This window comes from Cyprinus carpio, chromosome A3, assembly GCF_018340385.1.
Source record: "Cyprinus carpio isolate SPL01 chromosome A3, ASM1834038v1, whole genome shotgun sequence".
Classification (NCBI taxonomy): domain Eukaryota; kingdom Metazoa; phylum Chordata; class Actinopteri; order Cypriniformes; family Cyprinidae; genus Cyprinus; species Cyprinus carpio.
The window spans coordinates 29143922-29164950 of NC_056574.1; the positions used below are offsets into that span (position 1 = coordinate 29143922).

The window sequence follows — 21029 nt, forward strand, 5'->3', positions numbered from 1 at the left end:
TCCTCTACATCAGGGATAGGCAACGTCCCTCCTCGAGTGCCGCTGTCCTGCAGAGTTTAGCTCTAACCCTAATCAAACACACCTGAACAAGCTAATCAAGGTCTTCAGGATTACTGAGGCCACAGACAAGTGATTTTTTTTTTCAGGGTTGGAGCTAAACTGCACGCAGGACATCGGCACTCCAGGACCGACATTGCCTACCCCTGCACTACATAATTTCTCGCTAGTATGCGGTTCCAAGGTCAGCTTAAAAAAAAAAAAAAAAAAAAAAAAAAAAACCTTTTAGGTTACCAGACAGGATGTTATGTTAAAACATAGGCATTCATTTCAAATAATCTATATAAGCACGAACATGGAATAGAATGGAATAATTTATGGAACGTTAAAACATAATATATTTACAAATTTTTGATTTATAGTTGGATACGTGAACTAAAAGAGAGGCGGCATGTGAAACCACAACTGAAAACCCTCATAACTTGTCAGACCAATATCGTAACACAACACGATATAATGCCCACTAAACAGAAACAGACTGTATTATCGTGAATCTAAATCGAAAATCTCTTAAAACGAAATTTCATCTTGCTGGTCTTTGTTAAATGTGGGTATTTGAATTATGGGAGCACATCGTGTCAGGTGAATTACTGTAGTAAGAGTATGTGGGCTTCTCAAACATTTAGAGTGTATAAGTTCCACGACTAGATTCAGAGCTCTCGCGTGAACATGTTTGCTTACTATGTACAGGGAAACTGTTTGGGGTGCACTGAACCATTCCGTCGCCATGGAAATGGCTAGGTAGTGGTGATTGTTCAGGCCATAGGGATGCTTTGAAGCAGAAACTAGTAAGGGCCCGAGTCATCATGCTCTTGGCACGGGCACACTGTACAGACATTGCAGAAATGCAGTGATGAGATTGGGGTATGTGCAGGACCGGTGACAAGAGGGGATAGTGTTGAAAATCAATACAGAAATAAATAGGTTTCTTGTTATTTGTGTGGTGGCCTCCCAAACAGGAGGTACGTTCCTAAATCTGGACAACCTGAACTCATTTATAAGTTTGTACAGCCCACAATCATTTATTTCTTGGCACTGTTTTAGGTGATTACAGAAACTTTCTCAATAGCCTATTGATCTGTGTGTTCTCTATGTGCGTTTCTGTTGACTAGGTACTGTTGGTTGTAAGTGAATAATTTAACAAATGTATGTGGATGGTCAGCTGCAAAGCCCTTCTCCACATTAGACGGGGCTCTGGGAAGACGTACACCCATTGGAGGACATTTCATCACGTGCTGTCCATCACGTGGCCCCAGAGGAAAAAGGGGTGATTTTTGGTGTAAATCTAGACTGTAATTCTATAATATATCATTGGACCTCGTAAAACCGACACTAAAACTTCTTGGCATATAAATCACTTCTCAAATTATGAGTTCACTGTATTATGCGAACGCGTTGTTTTCCAAATACCAAGTGGCGAGTTCAGCCTTCTCTACAGGCGTGTTTTCCGAGCAAACTTCTTGCGCCTTTTCGTGCAGCTCGCAGCGGGCCAGCGGCTACGGCTCGGCTTCTACCGGTGCACCGGTCTCCTCTGTCTCCCTGTCGAGCATGTACACTAACGGTGCTAGTCTTTCCAGCCAGACTCAAGGCATTTACCCTACTGCGTATGAACTGGGAGCAGTTTCGTTGAACATGCCCAGCTCTCTGTTTGACCATCCGAATCTACCCATGGTGAGCGCTGGCGATCTCTGTAAAGCGCAAAGCAGTGGTATAGAAGAACAGAGGGGCTACCATCAAAACAACGAAAACAACCTCCGAATCTATCCGTGGATGAGGAGCACAGGTCTGTGAAAACTGAATGTTTCTTAAGGACCGGGGTGTGCGTCTATGTATGTCCGAGGGGGAGGGAGACAGGTTAACGGGAGCGACCGAGTCATTTCAAAAAATGGTCTTTTCCTCAGATCTTTTTTATGACTAATTAGTCGCCATAATTCAAGACAACCTAGTAGTATTTCGTGTTTTGAGGAAAAGGGAGGGGACGGTATATGAGAGGTTTGATTAATTATGTTTAGCTATATTAAATATCCAAGATTCCGCTGAGATTGTGGGTCATGGTTGCATATGTTGCTGCGTGTACACATGAATACATCTTTAAGTTAGTATGTTGGCAGTCATGGCGTTAAAAATCCTCATATTATCGATATAGAGGGCGGGGCCTTGTATTTCTAGGGTATGTTAGAGCTGGGTGGACCTTTGTTTTAAATTGCTGTCAGAAATTTAACAGTGCCTGAGTGGGCGTGTGTGTTTTATATATGTATATGTTGTATGCTACATGTATGTGCCTGCATGCGTGCACACGCGCATGTGTTGGAAATTTCACAAAACATATGACTCATGATCTACGGCCAGTTCCGCGACTAATTATTCGCTCAACAATGGTTTTTAACAAATCGCCAACTTTTCGTAGTAACAGCATTCTTCTCACATAGCCACCACATGTCCTGGCTGACGTAGGCTATTTGGAAAGGAGGTCGACAAGTTCTCCTTTAATGATTTTCTGCGGCCTTTCAAGACACTCCCCACGAGCAAAGACGTTCCTATCAGTCAACTGTCAACATGGGGCGCTTCTTCTCTTGTTAGCTCCCAGTGTAAAAATACAACAACATACTTTTGAAACAGATACCTCATTAGCAAAGTTGTTGACATTTTCTGGCAGATAGTCCTTGCGCGCCTTTGGTGTACATTTTCGTTCTGTGCCGTAGTTTTGTGTGAAATGCCAGTGTCATTTAAAAGTAATGCATGGGTCATAGTTAGTATATCTTACTGTCCTTGTGTAGAGAGTTACGACATTTTAAATAATTTTAATTTTTATAATATCCGCATCCAATCGACCGAATTTGATTGTAAACATTAAGCCTCTTTCAAATAGGGAAACTGTATTTTAAGCTTTTTAACTTTTCATTGATCATATTAGTCTCTGATGTCCTGTGAATGTCTGCTGTAAAGGCCACTTATTTGGTCTTATGATATGAAACTTATGAAACTGGTGTAGACAGATGCATAGAAGGAAGTTGGGCCTTACAACAAATATTCAAAAGTAGCCTATATAAACACACATAGGCTAATCACAAGAAGTAGGCTAATCCCTTTGCTCCTATAATTATTATTATTATAATTTTTTTTTTTTAACATATCCGACACATAAGCTGGGCTTTGCACCTCCAACCACTAGCTTTTGTGTCTTTGTTACTATAAGGCCTTTTCAGTTGATTTCGTGCTTAGGTTTAATATTTCACATAGATGGGCTCTGTCCCTCGCTTTATTTCTCTTTCACTATTCACACACAGACACATTCACACACCAGATGAAAATTCTATTTCCATGTCTTACATTCAGGAGCCTGTGTAGAGACCCTGCACAGTGACCGAGTACAATGCTCTTCCTTGTTTTAACTCGTGTAAAAGCGTTTCGTTCTGCGAGGACACAATTTATGCACTTATTTTATACCTCTAAAAGAACTAAACCGCAGTATCATGTTTATGGATTTCAATACTAAACTTGTATTTCATTCTCTCGATTTCTTTCATTTCTTTTGTTTTCCCCTCAAATTCTTTATGCTTTTGGACAGTTAGTGCTAGACTTGTATCAACAAGAAGTGACACGGCATTGCCGACAAGACGGAAGTAAGATACAAACGACTGAATAGTGCAATAAAAAAGTTCAAAAAGCACACGAACTCAAAGCAGTCCCCATTTGTCGACAGTCTGCTGGAAACGGAAACGCAGGGACAGCAGAAAGTCACTGACCGTGCATGGACATGGTTGTGAAAGTCTTGTTAGATTTATTTTCTTTAAACGTGCAGCTTAAAGATGGATACTTTACATAGATGGCTTCTTTATCTAGACGGATAGACGAACACTTCATCGCTTATGTGTAAGGGGACTAGATCATGTTGTTGACTTTGGTCATGTTTAGAAGGAAGTCTGAACGCCAGGGCTCCATTAGAGTCACGGGAGTGTGCAAGCCAGTGAATTTACATTCAGAAGGGTATTTGTGTACTTTCATTTTTCTTTTGAATGTTTACATTCCACTTTTATATTTAAGATATATTTTACCCTTCAAAATTTTGATTAGCTACTGTTGTGTGTCTTTACCTTAATACAGAGTTAAAACGTAACGCTTAAATAGTGGTCAAACGCAATGCTTTAAATTACATGTGTATGTGTGTTTCGTTTTGTTTTATGCTTTTACTACAGTTTGTGACCTAAATGTAAGGAATAAAATAATATAAGAAAATAATTTAGAAGTCTGATGAACTCTTTTTAAAAATTTCAGGATTTAATAACTGCTTGTTATGTGATGGCATAGGCACTCTGCAAAAAGCTAACAAGTCAAATATCTAAATATTTACAGTCACAAATCTCAGTATTTGAAAATTTGTGCCAAAATAATACACCTACAAGCAGCAGCATGCGTGTTATGACTCTTTTTTCCCCCAGTGTGCAATATTACTGAAAATTCTAAAATGTCTCGAATTTCTCGTTTTACATTAACTCATTAAATTGGCAAGTTTTTAGCTTAAATCTGATTTATTTTTAGATCACTATATCATATTTAAATTATTTTAATTGAATTTTGTATTTTGTTTTCAATCGCACCAAAGCGGATTCACCAAGGCAGAACTGTTTTTTTTTTTTTTTTAACTACCGAAAAAGATTCGAACACTTCATATTATTCTTTACTAATGTTGTTGTTATGCTTTCTGATCCTCCTTTCGCTTTTCTACAGGTGCGGACCGGAAAAGAGGCCGTCAGACATATTCCCGCTATCAGACATTAGAGTTGGAGAAAGAGTTTCACTTCAACCGTTACCTTTCACGAAGGCGTCGTATCGAGATTGCACACGCCCTGTGTTTGACCGAACGCCAGATAAAAATCTGGTTTCAAAACAGAAGGATGAAATGGAAGAAAGAGAACAAATCAATGGGCCGCTGCTCTCCTGCTGCTGACCAAATCGGGGGCGACGAGGAAGAGGAAGATGATGAGTAGCCACTCAAGTGGAAGACATAAAAATAGACTATACTATCGATTCAGTCTGCTTTATTTCAGGATACCCTGAGTTGGACAAAAAGACATGCTACTTACAATAATGTAGGTTAAGTGTCACTGTCGTCTACCTATGTAATTTGTGTAAATGTGTTAGACTATATTATAGTAAATATAGTAGGCTAATACAAGTAATTAAAACGCATTTTAATATAGTTGTATACGTTTAATTCTCCTAGGCCACATAAGCAGCCTAGATTTTATATATATATATAAACTGGAATGTATGGACTATTTCAAATATTTGTGACTCATATTTGTGACCACGTTCGGACTAGTCACTGTGGGGTCAAACACAGAAGGGAGCAAGCATTTTTAATGATTTCATATTTTGATATATCCCTATTCTGTATCTATGTGTACATTTTTGCCTGCTTAAGCATTTTTCTCTCTGTTATATTTTGCGCAAGTGTTAAAATAAACTGTACAGCTGACTACAAGATGTTTAAATATTTGGCACTCGGGGATTTTTCTTTCCTTTGTTCTTTGCTTGCTTTTCGTTTCTTATCGAATTAAAATTACAATAATGTTGAGCCAAAGATCCCTAAATGTGATACGAGCATGTATTTTTATATTTCTATATAGACCCATGCCTTTTTAAATGATTACCATAAAATGCCACTCGAAAACCCGCCTTTGTTTAATGTTTTATATAATAATAATAATAATAATAATAATAATAATAATAATAAATAGAAAAGTAATAAAGCAACCTCGCCTGGATGTCTAAATTTACGGTTATTCTTTATTAGTTAATTTTTATACACTCTCAGGTTAATACATCCTCGAAAATAGTTATTTTATTTACATTAACAGTTACATGGGTATATTACAAAAATGTTACTTATAATGAAATACATTTACATTATTTGGGAATTATAATTGATTTGTAATGATGATGATAATAATAATAATAATAATAATAATAATAATAATAATAATAATAAAACATTTTGATGTAAAAATATAAACAGTTATTTAATGTAGTAGATTTAGTAGGGATCAGTGGAATGGAAGTTATTTCACAAAGTATTATTAGTTTTATTCTATAATATTATTGTGACATTGTCGTTTTTCGTCAACATTAATAGAACATTTTTCGTTTATTGTGACTTTTTATTTTTATTTTTTTACCTTAGGTCAAGCCGAGTGCTTGTAGGGAAGTGACAAGTTCTGTATATCGTGAGACAAAAAAAAAACGCTTATATAATATGGTTTTAAAAAAACTAATTTACTTAATCAATAAAAAAAAAAGCCGGAAACGCCATAAAAGGGACAAAAATCTGCAGAATGGGAAAACGGTCAGTCTTTTTTGTTTCAGATCCTGTAGCAGCAGTTAAGCTTTTGGTGACAATACCTTTTCCGATTTAGACAAAACTGTAATATCACAAGTGACTCGTATTTTTAATTAATGTGTTTATTTTGTTATAATCCAATCTTCAAAGTCTTCAGTGCTGTTCGCTGTATTGTGCTTTTCAATAACTTGCATTTTGTCGCATTGCATTTTTCGTGCATCTAGCCTATAGTTTAGTACAGTGTATCTCTTGCTTGAACTGTCAGGGTTGAGCATTGCAGTTCTGCCATAACGTGACAAATATTTTTGTCCGACATCTTTCGTTCTGAAAAGTGTGTGTGTGTGTGTGTGTTTTTTTAACAAAATTTTCACTCGTTTGTCTTTCTGTTGAAATCGATTTATCCAGTATTATTCAATATTAAAAATATTAATTGAAATAATAATTTAAGTTGAAGTTTTTTATATTAATGTACAATATTATGGGTCTGATTTTAACGTAGCTAATCATCAGCTCGAACATTTTAAAAAGGAAGAGCAATCATGGTCTCTTGAGGTAGAAAATTATCAAAAAAAAAAAAAAAAAAATTAAGTGACTTAGTCACTAACCTGTTTATAGCACCGTAAACCTATAACCACTGTATCGCTGATCTTCCTTGATTCGCGACATTGCTCTGGATTGTTTCATTTTATATTAAAGCTGGTCCGTGCAAAATTGCCTTAAATTATGAAAAAGAAAAAAATATTATGTTACTTTGTTGACGGGGTGTTATATTGTGGCTCGCATGTTCAAGCCTTTTATCTTACACGTTTGACTAATACGCTTTTTAGTTTGCCTAAGTTGTTTCCAGTGCATGGAAAAAAGCACGAAAATACCAAATTTTCCTTGCGACTGTATAGGGAAAAAGATGGCGACGGCAGAGCTACTGCTGTTAAAACAGTCATGAAGAAATGCAATAATTCCTTGTTGTTTTATGAAAATTTACAACTTTGTGATAGAAGTTTATGAGTGCCTGGGTCCTGGGATTGGCCGAGAATGGTCATGTGGACGAGTAACCGTGAACATGAACTTTTTATGATTTCCCAAGTGGTTATATTGCAGCATTCTTTTGGCCGCAGCACTTAATGTAGCTTCACTGTGCTCCTTAAAGGTTCTTGCTCTATTTTATGGTATATTTTGACCAACATTGAAAATGCACACAGTCGGAGAGCGTTGTTCAGGCTGATGTTCTCAGAATGAACAGGGAGAGAACAGCCTCCTCTCCGCTCTGCTATGCTAATGTGGCCGCTTGTGATTGGGATAACCACTGCGATGGAGTCTTATTGAGATCTGGACACGCAGTAGGGTCTCATCTAATTTTTCATACGGGGGTCTGACTCCCGTTGACTAAAGCGGGTGTAACGGATGGAAGCTGTGGTGCCGCTGTCATTTTCACTGCTTCGCTCTAATGGCGGGACCAGGAAGAGCAACAGGACTTACCGAGCGCGAGCTACGGCGAGAGGTTTGCGCCCCTCTGTCCTGGTGCTGGGTGACGAATTATCAACAAAGGTAAGTCTGTCATTGTCTCGCAACCGCATCGTTTTTCTGAGGTAAGAGCTCGACCAAGCCTAATCATGCGCATTGGATGGACGTACTCTACTTCTAAGGTGTACACGCGCGACTTATTAGTAAACACCTTGTCTAAATCCAATTATTCATTTCAATCTTGGGTGGAGCAGACATAAGCGTTTTGGTGCTTTTCTTTGTGTTTTCTTCAGCTCAGCTTTGGGGCATTAGACCTAATGAATAGTGTGCATTTACAGAGATTCAGATGGGCTGATTTCGGGTTTTTCTACTGCATTACTGTATTTATGATATGGAGCGCAGTCATGGCTGCAGTGAGAGGGCGAGGTTTGAAGAAGATGCGGTCGTGCCAATCGGATTTTATCCTTATATACCTGGGTCATTTATCAAGTGAAATGCTCGAGATATTAAACCGTGCCACATTTAAAGTTATATACATGCGATAAACTGTATTGCATACCGCCCTAAATCACAAACTAATAATAAATAAACAACAACAACAAAAAATAATATATATAATTAAACTTGGATGCCTCACTTGAATCGTTAGGGTTATGTTCATAATGTCCCAAATACCCAAAGATCTACTTTGCTTTGCATAGGAGGTTTTTCACTTCCAGATCAGATGAGCAAATCTTCCAGGTTATTCTACCGACTGCTGTGAGAGAAAGGTGATGATTCCTTGCGGCTATTCCTGACATAGGCTATTTTATCCCTCGGTTCCCTTCTAATCTGGTCCATCCCATCCAGCAAATTTGTAACGTTCTTGGAATTTAGTTGTCCATTTATTCACATGCACATTTTTTAAAACAACGCTTTATGGTATACTCTCTTAAAAATAAAGGTGCTTCACGTTGCCAAAGAAGAACCTTTTTTTTTGTCTAAATGATTCCATAAGGAACCTTTTACATCTGAAGAACCTTTCAGTTTCACAAAGAAGGTTTTTCAGATGATAAAAAGGTAAGAAAGAGATGGTTCTTTAAAAAACCTTTGACTGAATAGTTCTTTATGGAACCAAAACTGGTTCTTAAATGGCGTCGCTGTGAGGATCCTTTTAAGCACCTTTATTTTTAAGAGTTTAGACTATGGGACAAGGATAATGTGGAAAAGGGCTGATCTCTCTCTGTCTGTCTGTCTGTCTGTCTGTTTTTCTGTCTCTGCATGCCTCACAGATTTGTTTAGGTAACTTGTATATAATTACTAAAATGTTTGGAATACATCTCATATTTCAGAACTATCATCTCTCTGTCTCTTACACAGAGACCGACAGTCTTAAAGAATATCCATCCAATATACTAAGAACAAAAAAAAATAGTATTTTTTATCAAAAACTTCTGTGTGCATTAACTTGGTCGATATTTTCCTAATTTCATCTTCCTAGGTGCATGAATCTGGTCAGCTTCTTGTTGTTGAGAGCTGCTGACACAAATCCCAGCCATTTCCCCGCTATCTGGCGCCATCTAGTGTTCATTCTTGCATTTTGCCAACACAGACTACTAAGACCACAGGGTGTGTTTATTGCACTGGGTATGTGTGTGTGAGCGTGTAAGAGAGAGAGGATTTATTACAGTGCGCATTTGTTTGCTGTATTGTGTGTGTGTGTGTGTGTGTGTGTGTGCGCGCGCGCGCGCGCGCACGCCAGCGCGTGACATGGCGTTTTATGGCAGTGTGAGAATGTGTTTTAGTGTTCTTCTAAAGCACGTTTTATTGCTTTGTGAGTGTTTGTGCGACTGTGTGCGCGCAGTATCTTTTCTTCCTCTTTTATCAAGTCACACCAGCATTCAACACTCACCGACATAATTGTGCTTTAGCTTTTAAATATTAATAAAACGTTTTAAATGTTGTATGCAGTAAAACACACACATTGCAGCCGCAGATAACAGGAAAGACGGGGAGGGGTTTTCGGCCCGGTGGCAGTGAAACGTAAAAGAATGTAGGGGCTGTAAATTCTCCTGGCCGTTCTTGCTGCTCTTTGAAGTGTCTGCCTTTGGGGAAGATTTGTGGCATACACACACACAAAAACCCGAGGCCTGAAGGGCTTATATTCCTTCTATTCTGCTCTCTTGCTTCTTGTAATATATCCAGAATATCAGGATTTGACTATTCCTAGGTTATTCCATTGTAAAGGGAATGAAGTGCGCCGAGGACTGAATGCGAACGGAACTGTGTGCGCCCTATCCAAAACCCACATCCTTAGCCAGTTTTTAAAGTCATGCTGACCTTTTTATTTCTTTGGCGTTTTCTTTTAAGGAAGTACATACTCATAGCAATACGTGTTTATTTGGACTGGTAGTGGGCATAGTAACCGGAGAGAGAGAGAGAGAGGGAAAAGTGTGAGAGAGGTGGGACTATTTGGAGATTGTATGACTCCTGTTTAATGTCGCAAAGAGCGAATGTGTGATATGGTTTGTCTCTTGGTCTTTGTGTATATTTGACGGTTCTGCCGTTTTGCACCTTAAGTACTAGGCTATCATTTGTAAGCATTTCCAGTCATAAGACACACGTTTCCATAATGTGAAAAGTACAGACACTCTCCTTTTATTTGCATAGATCCCGCATTTATGACTTCAATGATTTATGCTATTTCCAAACATGGATAATTACAGGGCGGATTTAAAATTATTGTTAACATAAATATAAACGCCCTGTTTAAAGTAGCTTAAAGTAAAATTAAAATGTTTTATTCGACCCTAACATATTTGATCACCATTATTTTTGTTGGAAACAGAGAGCAGTAGGCTTTATAACCATCCACATACTCAGAAATCCCTTGTTGTGAGTGGCTGGCAAAGCTTGGAAATCCGTTAGGTTTATGAAAGTGAAATCTGAAATGGACATAAAAATGAATAAAAACCGGATTTTTAAAAGGTTTAATATTTTTGATTTACTAATTTACAAAGACCTGGGCATCTCCATTTATTTTTTGTTGTCTAACATGCAGGTCTCGGATTTTTTTTTTTTTTTTTTTTTTTTTTGTCCATTTAGACGCTGTTTTAAGTTTGACTTTTTGACGGTAAAATGCTTGCGCATTTGTAAATGAATCTTGATTCACCGGATATGGTATCCTAAAATGTACAAACAGTGCATAAACAAAATATATATTACTGACTGACCTCCCGGTATTTAGGGGAGAAGATAAACAGTGAAACCGTGAGCATAATTATCGTGCCATAAACACAAAGCGCGAAAATAATGTACTCAAGTGAAATTAAAGCGTGTGAAGGCAGCATACGATATAAATGCAGCAACCACAATTTTACCGTAAATTTCAAGGAAGTCTAAAAGAATATTCAATTGTTTAGGTTAAAACACATAAAAACACGACATTTGATGTAAAGCCTGTATGACATTTTAACTGCACAGTTTCAAGAATTAGTAATTATAGCAAAAGTCTGACACCAGCTTTCAAAACAGCAAACTCGTAAGCTCTTTATATATATTTTTTAATATGAACGTGCGCTTTTTACAGTTTTAAATCCATATAGCCTATTAATTTTAAAAATCACAATTTCAAATAAAAAAGACCAGTCAATGAAAATAATAACCATTGATAAATGTTTTTCCACAAAGGCTAAGCATGATATAAACAGAATAGAAAAGTTAGACACACGTGTATTAATATTCATTAGTCCACATCTGACATACTCACATATGCTCCACACTCGGGGGAATTTACAGAACGTTATAGCATACTTGACAACAACAAATTAATATAAAAAAACACAATCCTTATCCAAACGGGTGAAAAATTGTTCACTTTTACTCCTTATCACTAAATAAGTGACTTCTGCAGATGTTTTCAGAAAAGTTGACTCTGTTAGTCCATTGCAATCCAGTTGTCTCGCCGGATTCTGTGGTTCTTCGACGAGGAAGAAAATACCTGTAAAAATAGAAGAAGAGTGAAGTTAAAATAAACGATAAGCTTTTTGTAGAAAGACGTATCACGCTTGTATTTTGAGTTACGTATAAATACTGTGATATCACAAACTGAGATGTCTTGGTTAAGAATTTATAGAACGTGTGATGGTAGGTATTGCTCATTAATAATTAACAAACGTTGACCGGGCCCTTCTCCCCCTTGCTCATTTCTACAAGTGGAAACACAATAGATGCTTTCCGTTCACAGAAAACTATGCAATGCGAAAGGAAATGCAGCATCCTAGTCAAAGGAAACCGAAAAGAAAGTAAAATGCACGCAACCCCCAGTGCGCCACCTTCAAAAATATCCACTTGTTGTGCCGCAAATGGTTTATTGGTCGTATAGCGACAGGACACCCGGCCACTAAAACTGTACTTTTGGTTAATGAAAAACACACACGCTCGACCAGTGCAGCGCAACATCGACAAAATGCTAAAACACTGTTGAATTATTTGCTGGCATTCTCAAACCATTAATTTACACAAAGGATGAAACATCTTGTGCGAAATGCTGTCAAAAAAGTCGAGTCTGTTTTATACTCAGAAATATAATTTAGATTTCTAGATACACACAAACACACTCATTCCATAAGCACATAGGCTATCAAAAATCATTGTGTCAAATTTTATTTGATTATCACTAAATGTTACAGAAATACTAATAAACAGTTTTGTGTATACAGCAACATATCTGTTACCTATTGGATTTTGTTAAGTAGTTTTGCTCAGGCTCATTTACTTTGCACTGTTTATATATAGGCTTTGGTTTTCTTTAACACGTCGTTTGCCATTTATAAATCACTATGAAATTACAGTGATGAAAAAAGCGATGAAGCCGCGATCATCAATATGTCATTTTATCTATTGTGACCTACTTGTGCGATAAGGCCTTGTAAATCATCTGAAATATAAATAAGGAAGGATGAAAAATTATCAGATGTTGTACGGAATAATGTGTGTTTGGGAAATCTGCTACTCCAGGGCTTGTATGTTGACACTCTACTCTCCAGTGGTATGATAGGACCAAAGCCGACTGTATGTGGGGGCACAACGTGTCCGTGTATTCAATTTAGTGTTTTAAAAGTCCTATGTGATTCGTATTGTGCAATCTCATTGGAAGGTACGGAAAGGGTGAAGGGATTAAAAAAAGCTAGCTCTCTGCTCCGGGGTCCCCCGGCGCGTGCAATCACAGCCCCCCTCAAGGGTGCTATTTTGCAGGCACGTCCGCTCGCTATTGGTCAGTGGCTGGTCAGATGGTACGGTTTCCCTCTGTCCCGCACTGGCACATAGCCACCTAGAACACCCCCCCACCCCCCAACTAAAACCCAATCTCCGATAAACTACTAATAGCTAAACCACTTGGACTATAAAACACAACAAATCATAAACCAAGCAAAAGAGCCGTACCCTCCCAATGAGTTCCTATTTTGTAAACTCAACTTTCCCAGTGACTCTGCCCGGAGGACAGGAGTCGTTCTTGGGACAGATACCGTTATATTCCTCCGGATACACAGACCCTTTACGACACTATCCCGGTGCTGCTTATGGAGGTTCCAGTGTCCAAGAGAAGGCGTACCCATCCTCATTTTACCAGCAAGCGAACGGTGCCTACGGCAGGGCTACCGCCGCCGGTCCCTGCGATTATGCGACAGCAAGCTTCTACAGGGAAAAGGACCCAGCCTGCGCCCTCGCCAGCATAGAGGAACACTCGTTCGTTCTCAGTCAGGATCATCGCAAGCAAGACTGCACGGGGTCGACGGGGAAAAGCATCTACCCTGAGGCCGACGAACAGAAGCCGTCAGCGCCGGTTTATCCTTGGATGCAACGGATGAACTCTTGTAACGGTGAGTTCATGTTGTCTTTTTCACCCTTCATTTTTCCTATCGCTAATAAAGACGGAGTTAGAGCGTGCTATACGTGACTTACAGTTTCACTGTACAATGCCGGAAGCCCATACAGTGCAAATACGCTCGTCTCCACCATAATGTCATACTGAAAGCAAAGCCACTCCTGTAAAGTTCTGTGAAATCTCACATATGTACTGTACTTGCTTTTGAGGGAGGACTTTTAGAAATACGTTCACCGCAAGGCTCATATCATTTTAATCACTGGAGAAGCTTGTCTAATTATAAACAGAATTTTGCATTACCGTATGTCTTATTGCAAAATCACCATTGTTGTTTTGACACATCAGTTGCTGTTTGTTCCTTCTTGTGATACGAACAATGGCGATTACATGGCGATATAAAAACACGAAATATATCCTATGATTAGACTACGCAATAGTTCACGAAACAGAGAGAAACTCTAAGGGACAATAGAAGCTGAATACTGTGCATTTTCTATAACTTGATTTTATTCGCTGCCCATTACTAACCCTGTCTGTTAACAGTGGTTTCATGTTTAAAAATTAAAAGATCAGCAGTATGGACATCTTTGTACACGTATATGTTTTAGTCACAAACATAACTTTGACAAGCGCTCAACCTATTACTGGACGCGTTGCGTCTATGTTCAGATATAAAGTTTGATATGAAGCATATAAATAGACCGTATCTTTTGTTTATACATGTAACGAAAATAAGGAGAAACACATTTCCTCTGCATTTTTGGGTTTGCACGTGGGTTTAAATTAGGACCATATAAATAAAAATTGCCATAATAAACATATTTAAATATGGTAAAAATACAAAATAGCAAAAACCTGTGATATTGTGGACTGAATTGTAGGTGCATAAATTTCACACCGTCTCGAGTGTTTCTTGTCATTATGTCACCCCCGAGTTTTCTTCTCCGGACACATTTATCATTGTAATAATATCACAAATCACGCTCTCGGTGTTAATGTTTGACTTTTTTTCTTCTATTCCATGGACAGGGACCTTCGGTAACGCTGGCCGAAGGGGTCGTCAGACGTACACTCGCTACCAGACGTTAGAATTGGAGAAAGAGTTCCACTTTAACAGGTATCTGACCCGAAGACGCCGCATCGAGATTGCGCACGCACTGTGCCTGACAGAACGTCAGATAAAGATTTGGTTCCAAAACCGGCGAATGAAATGGAAAAAAGAGAACAAATTGATCAACTGTTCACAAACCAGTGGCGAAGAGGACGAGGAGAAGAGGACAGAATGAAATTTTAAACGATAACCCCCCCCCAAAAAACAAAACAAAACTATTGCATAGAGGGCACCAGACACCACTCTGTAATAATACAAATGAAGATTTTCCATCATGTTAGCAACTGTAGCATTCCTGTTAACTCATAATTGTAATTTCTTTTGTGATTTCTTTCTTTTTGTACATGACGTTTAAAACAAGTGGTTTAGTGTGCTCTTACTCTGACTTTAGATTTGCTCTTATGACTGAAATGTCCATGTTGAACGAAGCTATTTGAAATTTGTGTCATATTCGTGTTTATATTTAAGCTGTGTAAAAATAAAATAAATTCCCATTGTACGGAAAACGTTTTTCTATCTTTCATGTTTTTTGTACGTTAAACTTTCAAAGTGAGTCTGGGTGAAAAGCAGTTAGAGATTCTAGAAAAACATTCTAGCTACAAAATAAAAAAACAACAAAAAAACTCCCACTATCTCTCTATCTCTATATCTCTCTCTCTCTATATATATATATATTTGTTATTAAATAAAACAAACAAATCATTCCGTTTGTCATACTGTGCATATGATGACGGCCGATAATATGAAAAGAAGAATCATGTTGTGGTAAAACAGCTGTATGCTATGCTTTCCCTGTATTATTATTATTATTATTATTATTATTATTATTGTTAAGAAAACTAGTTTAAACATTTTCATCGTAGGTGATGTAATGAGAATTCAGCCTTTACTGTAACTTTTGTCTGTACGGCATCGCAATAAACGTGCACCCTTCTGCGTAACTAGTATGAAATTTCAGTATCTGCCGGATAATATGTACATTTATGATTCATTAATGAATGTGCATATGATGTTTTAGTACAGATGGTGGTCACGCGTTCTGCTGATTTCATTAGACAAGGTACAAAGCCCAAAAAAAGTTTGAGTTAGGGATTTGGTTTCGCTTTTTGTACTAAGAGGCCAAACGTTGCCCACTTGGTTCCAAAATACTTCCTACAAAGTGAGAGGTGAGAAGGTTCAGCAGGTTTTAATAGATAACCAAAAGAGAAAGCTGACCTGTCGGGGCTGGTCACTCACCCTGAGAGACTACACAGCCTGGAGGGCTAAGCGACAATAAACCACATTTTTCAGGTGGAGATTCATAATTGCGTCTTCGAAAAAAATTAACCCCAAAATCAGACACATGATTTAGTTTAAAAAAAAAAAAAAAACAATAATGCAGATGTTTTCTGCAGACAAACAACGTCACATTAAATTATATTTACATATGAAAAGCAGAGTTTACATCTGTGCATGTGTTCACAGAACACATTGGATGGACTTCATGCTTCTTGGCAGGCTAGAATAATGTAAATATGTTACTTATTGTTAAATTCTGCATTTTTCCGAGCAAAATAATATTGCTAAAATGTCAGTGTAAATGTTATCTGAGGTATTTCAATGGTCCTTTTCCGGCTTTAACGTAATCAAAAGTGCATGGAAGTTTAGTACAGATTTACATCGTGCACATACATGAAGCAGCAATTGGCGTTTGTCAACAAACCATATATCATCTTGGAACATAAATCACGATCTCACATTCCTTTTATTCACTCCATAGAATTTGCTGTGTGAGGAACACATCTTTGGAACACGTCTAGTAAAAAGTCACATCGCTTCTTGAGTTTGAAAAAATACATCTGGGGTAAGACTAATGATGGAATATTTCGGAAATATAATTTGTTTTAATTTCCCCTCTTTAAACTGGAATTAATATTGTATTTATATATATATATATGTCATGTACTCAATGTCATCATCAGTGCTACATTTTTATTATCATTATTGTAACTTGACATATGGTACGATTTTAAATTACCAGACAGCCGCAGGGTTTCACACTATTACAACCGTTTTAATTTCAATAACTAAATCTAAATATATTCTTAACATGTTTAAAATAGAATCGTTTTATTTCTTTTTTTGTTTTACCCGGAATAATGTGGCAGTTAACTGTATATTAATATTAGCATATCAAGTATGCTACTCCCTATAGATTCTGGGCAATGTTCATGTACGTTAAGGATCAATAAATACACTAAACAATATTAATATCACGACAAACTAAAAAGAAAATCATTTTTATTCCCATTTAAAAGAGAAATAAGTAGCGTTAAGCGCTGAAAATATCTTTCCAGTGTGCAATAAATTTCATTCCCAGTAGGTGACGCTGTCCGCTTACATGCAGCAAATCCCTGCAAAGGGAGGAACACGTTGACTCGAGTCTAACGACTCCCAGTCTCGTCATCATTTGTAACCATAGAGCATGAATTACCTCTTGAAGTCATCAGTGAGAATTTACGACTGGTCAACAAAAGCACGTGATTCTCAAACGCACCCCCACCCCCATATTTGGCCGCATACATAGCAAAAACGAAGTACAGTGCATTGCTATAATTCATTAATACATCATAAATCGTGAAGCACAGCGTTATAACGACCAAGATCTACAAATCAAGCCCTCTAAAACAACCTAAATGAGCTCTTACTTTGTAAACTCGTTCTCAGGGCGCTACCCAAATGGCCCTGACTATCAGTTACTAAATTATGGAACTAGCAGCAGCGCTATGAACGCCTCGTACAGGGACTCCGGCACCATGCATTCAGGCTCTTACGGCTACAACTACAATGGAATGGACCTAAGCGTCAATCGTTCAACCAGCACTGGCCACTTTGGTGCGGTTGGGGACAACTCCCGGGTCTTCCAGTCGCCAGCCCCGGAGACGCGATTCCGGCAGCCGTCAAGCTGTTCGCTCGCGTCTCCGGAGCCGCTGCCTTGTTCCAACAGCGAAAGCCTTGGACCCAAAGGCTCTTCGCCCCCTTCCGACCAAAGCACCACAACTGCGGGTAATAATCTAACCAACAACACACATTTCACAGAAATCGACGAGGCCAGCGCTTCTTCTGAGACCGAGGAGGCGTCGCACAGAGCGAACAACTCTGCACCCCGGACACAACAGAAGCAAGAGACCACGGCAACCTCCACTACCTCTGCGACGTCCGATGGCCAAGCTCCCCAAATATTCCCCTGGATGAGGAAACTACATATTAGCCATGGTACACACGTATTATGTTTACGTCTCTTTGTTCGCTTGCGAATGCGTATTGTGTGCAGTTCTGATTTTAATTCAAGTGTGGCGCCAGTACTAGCCTTTATTTTAGATTTCTGTGAAAGTGCCATAAATCTATCAAGTGTGGAGCCTCGCAAACTGTAGAAGAGAGAATGGGAGCGGGGTGGAAGAGAGGGCAGGAAGGTTCACAACTTGTTGTTTCTGTGAAAAGTTCAGCTTTATGGTGTGTGGGAATGTGATTAGTTTCGTGTTGGAGAACTGGTTCTAAAAAAAAAACCAGGGGATAAAAGTGGGATGGATAGGCTAAACAAGCAGCGGAAAAAATGAATATGTATAATAATTACGAATGTTTGGTGCTGTATTACATCTATAAAATACTAAGTTTTAAGAAGCAAAACGAAACAAAAACAAACGACATGAGCCTACAGTGAGGCGCTGTGCAGTGCACCATTTGGCGATTTCCCTGTACGCATTCAGTTGTAAATCGTGTCACTCATGTGTATCTATAGCAAAAAGTTGTTGGACACTGTTGTTGGAATGATGTGCAGGTCAATTCTCGCTAATCTTTATTCCCCTTTGCGTTTTGTACACATTATTCAGATATGACTGGACCAGACGGCAAAAGGGCCCGAACTGCATATACCCGCTATCAGACGCTAGAGCTGGAAAAAGAGTTCCATTTCAATAGATACCTCACCCGAAGGAGGAGGATAGAGATAGCCCACGCTCTATGCCTCTCAGAGCGTCAAATTAAGATATGGTTCCAAAACCGTCGGATGAAATGGAAAAAGGACAATAAACTGAAGAGCATGAGTCTGGCTACCGCAGGTAGCGCTTTCCAGCCATAGTTGTACCCCAAGTCCTACTACGTGGTTTGCAAAAGAAAATCACGAGGAAAACGAGATGGAAAATAAGTCTCAAAACATTACTTACAGAGTACTGTACATCGCGGCACCTTTCGGCATGTTATGGATGTTTTAGGCATTTTAAAATTCTACTGTGGTACTGCTATTATGAAACGAAAATAAGTGTTCATATGTTGTTCTTTTAATACTATGGTGACTATAATTTTGGCAAGGAAATAAACTGAAGGGGAAAGAAGCTATCAATATACCGCCTGTTGTTCTTGTTATGAATATTGTTTATGTGTCAAGTGCTATGTTAATGCTTTCTCGAGAGTTAGCATGTGAGCTCTTAAATGTTATAACTTATTTACCTATACACGTGTATACCTTTTGAGTTTACAGCTTAGAAACGCATCTGCCCTTGTATGAAGTGAAGCTCTAGTTTAGTGGTGACTGCAGTAAATTTAGCAGAAGCCTCTGTATATTTCATGGTCCTCTGTTTAATCATTGTCTAAATAATCACATTCAATTTGTCATGTGTTCAAACTCTTCTCTTATTTTGGAGAGAAAAAAAAAGAAAATTTGTAAATAGTCCTCGCTAGATTCTTGTACCCGTCCATACGTGTGTATAGTTGTATTCCAAATATGTAATTGTATATTACTGGATCATGTTTATGTTCCAAAAAGGATGTACATATTGAACATTTTTATTGTGATCAGTTGGCTATTTGTAGTAGGCAGAATGAACGGCAAATGTGTGGAAAACGAAAAAAGAAAAAGAAAAAAAAGCAATGTCATGTCGAACTGCCAGTTAGCATTTTGCCAAAAAGCTTTTTGTATTTGTTTGTAGTTTAACTTGGAGTAAAAAAAAATAAAGTTCCTCATATTCAAATCTAACACATTTCTTGACAATTCTTCATTTTACACACAATCGAGACAACTAATTATTTTCAATGGTTGACAGTTATCAATTGCACACCCATAATATTCTCTGAAACTCAAAATGCAGTACGGTCCTTTAAACTGCTGAGAAACCTTTTGCTACGCCATGCGCAGATCCTTGCGCTATACTGACAGTTCACACTCAACTTGGACACTAATAGCAAAATGCTAAAATGTCCTTACTATTAGGCGAAAACACACATTGGGAGAAATATCAACCAAAACCTGGCGTGTAAAGAATTCAAGGCGTTTCTAAAGTCCAGCTAATTCTAAACAACACACATTTTCCAGAATGTTCATTTAATTTACAAACGCTCTACTACGTAGCCTATACCCCTGTATTTCTGCGTCCTAGTAAACAAGCACTGAACCTTTATACTTACCATGCGTGTCAAACTCTTCTCTATCTCTAAGTTTTGAGAGCCGAGCAGAAGTCCCCGCAGTGTACCAACGGCCACTTGCCTTTTGTAATTTTGCTTTTCCCTTTGCCCAAACTATACAAAAAGTAGCTATGACATTTACATGTCAAACGGATGAGCGTTTTATCTTGAAGTTAGATCGTAAAAATCGCCCAGGCCACAGACAGATACCCCTTACTGGCTCTCAAAAGTCACGTGGGGTTCATAAAGTTAGTTTTATGGTTTTGGGGAGTTGACAATGTACTATATATTTCACATTCTAGAATGCAAGTGACGGTTTAACTGCTTCGAGGGGATTCTAAAGGGTCAGTTGTGAGAGGAAGAGCGTACCAGTAGGCCACTACAGTGCCAGTGTCTAGTCGGTGCAATGTCTCTCCGGTTCTACTCATTTGGAGGCGGAAATATGGATAGTGGACCATGCAGAGTCAAAGTAAGTTCAATTTAAGGCTGCAATGGCCGGTGATTTGATCTTGGAAGATGTGGGAAGGAAAGTAGGGGTATGTTTCAAGTAGAAGTGTCAATCATTTTATTTCTCTGAGTGCAAGAAGAGGTCCTTAGATATTAGTGTCATATGCTAAGCATTATCACAAGGGTTCACCCAAACCAGTACATTACTAATAGAATCAGTACATTGACTTTGGTTATCTTATTTATTTATTTAAAAACAAACCGTCTTTAAAAAGTTTTTCCCAATGAAGAAAACTTATTCTTCGGTCTAA

General features: G+C 38.2%; 4 protein-coding genes and 1 long non-coding RNA gene across 7 annotated transcripts in view; 4 read left to right on the forward strand and 1 right to left on the reverse strand.

Annotated features, from left to right (window-relative positions):
- Positions 1-307: 307 nt before the first annotated feature.
- On the forward strand, positions 308-5539 carry LOC109098096 (homeobox protein Hox-B7a). Of its 2 annotated transcripts, none has more exons than XM_019111714.2 (2): positions 308-1840; positions 4786-5539. In XM_019111714.2, the coding sequence occupies exons 1-2, from the start codon at positions 1426-1428 to the stop codon at positions 5043-5045; spliced, it is 675 nt and encodes a 224-aa protein (XP_018967259.2). In that variant the 5' UTR covers positions 308-1425; the 3' UTR covers positions 5046-5539. The 2 variants fall into 2 exon arrangements, 1 of the variants encoding a protein (XP_018967259.2); XR_006155243.1 differs by lacking the exon at positions 308-1840 and adding an exon at positions 1856-4044 and having other exon boundaries at positions 4786-4923.
- Positions 5540-7489: 1950 nt separating this feature from the next.
- Positions 7490-21029, forward strand: part of LOC109089343 (homeobox protein Hox-B3a-like) — a 51305-nt gene continuing 37765 nt past the window's right edge. The window contains exon 1 of the mRNA XM_042728414.1: positions 7490-7942. The gene's annotated coding sequence lies outside the window, so the exon portion shown is untranslated. The remainder of the gene's footprint in view (positions 7943-21029) is intronic.
- LOC122138032 overlaps positions 11388-21029 on the reverse strand; it is a 230533-nt gene continuing 220891 nt past the window's right edge. For both annotated transcript variants that reach the window (XR_006155265.1, XR_006155266.1), the window contains one exon: positions 11388-11837. This is a non-coding gene — a long non-coding RNA (uncharacterized LOC122138032). The remainder of the gene's footprint in view (positions 11838-21029) is intronic.
- LOC109089353 (homeobox protein Hox-B6a) lies at positions 12586-15345 on the forward strand. Its single transcript, XM_042728519.1, has 2 exons — positions 12586-13719; positions 14754-15345. The coding sequence occupies exons 1-2, from the start codon at positions 13290-13292 to the stop codon at positions 15008-15010; spliced, it is 687 nt and encodes a 228-aa protein (XP_042584453.1). The 5' UTR covers positions 12586-13289; the 3' UTR covers positions 15011-15345.
- LOC109089351 (homeobox protein Hox-B5a) lies at positions 16957-19846 on the forward strand. Its single transcript, XM_019111710.2, has 2 exons — positions 16957-18090; positions 18705-19846. The coding sequence occupies exons 1-2, from the start codon at positions 17511-17513 to the stop codon at positions 18950-18952; spliced, it is 828 nt and encodes a 275-aa protein (XP_018967255.1). The 5' UTR covers positions 16957-17510; the 3' UTR covers positions 18953-19846.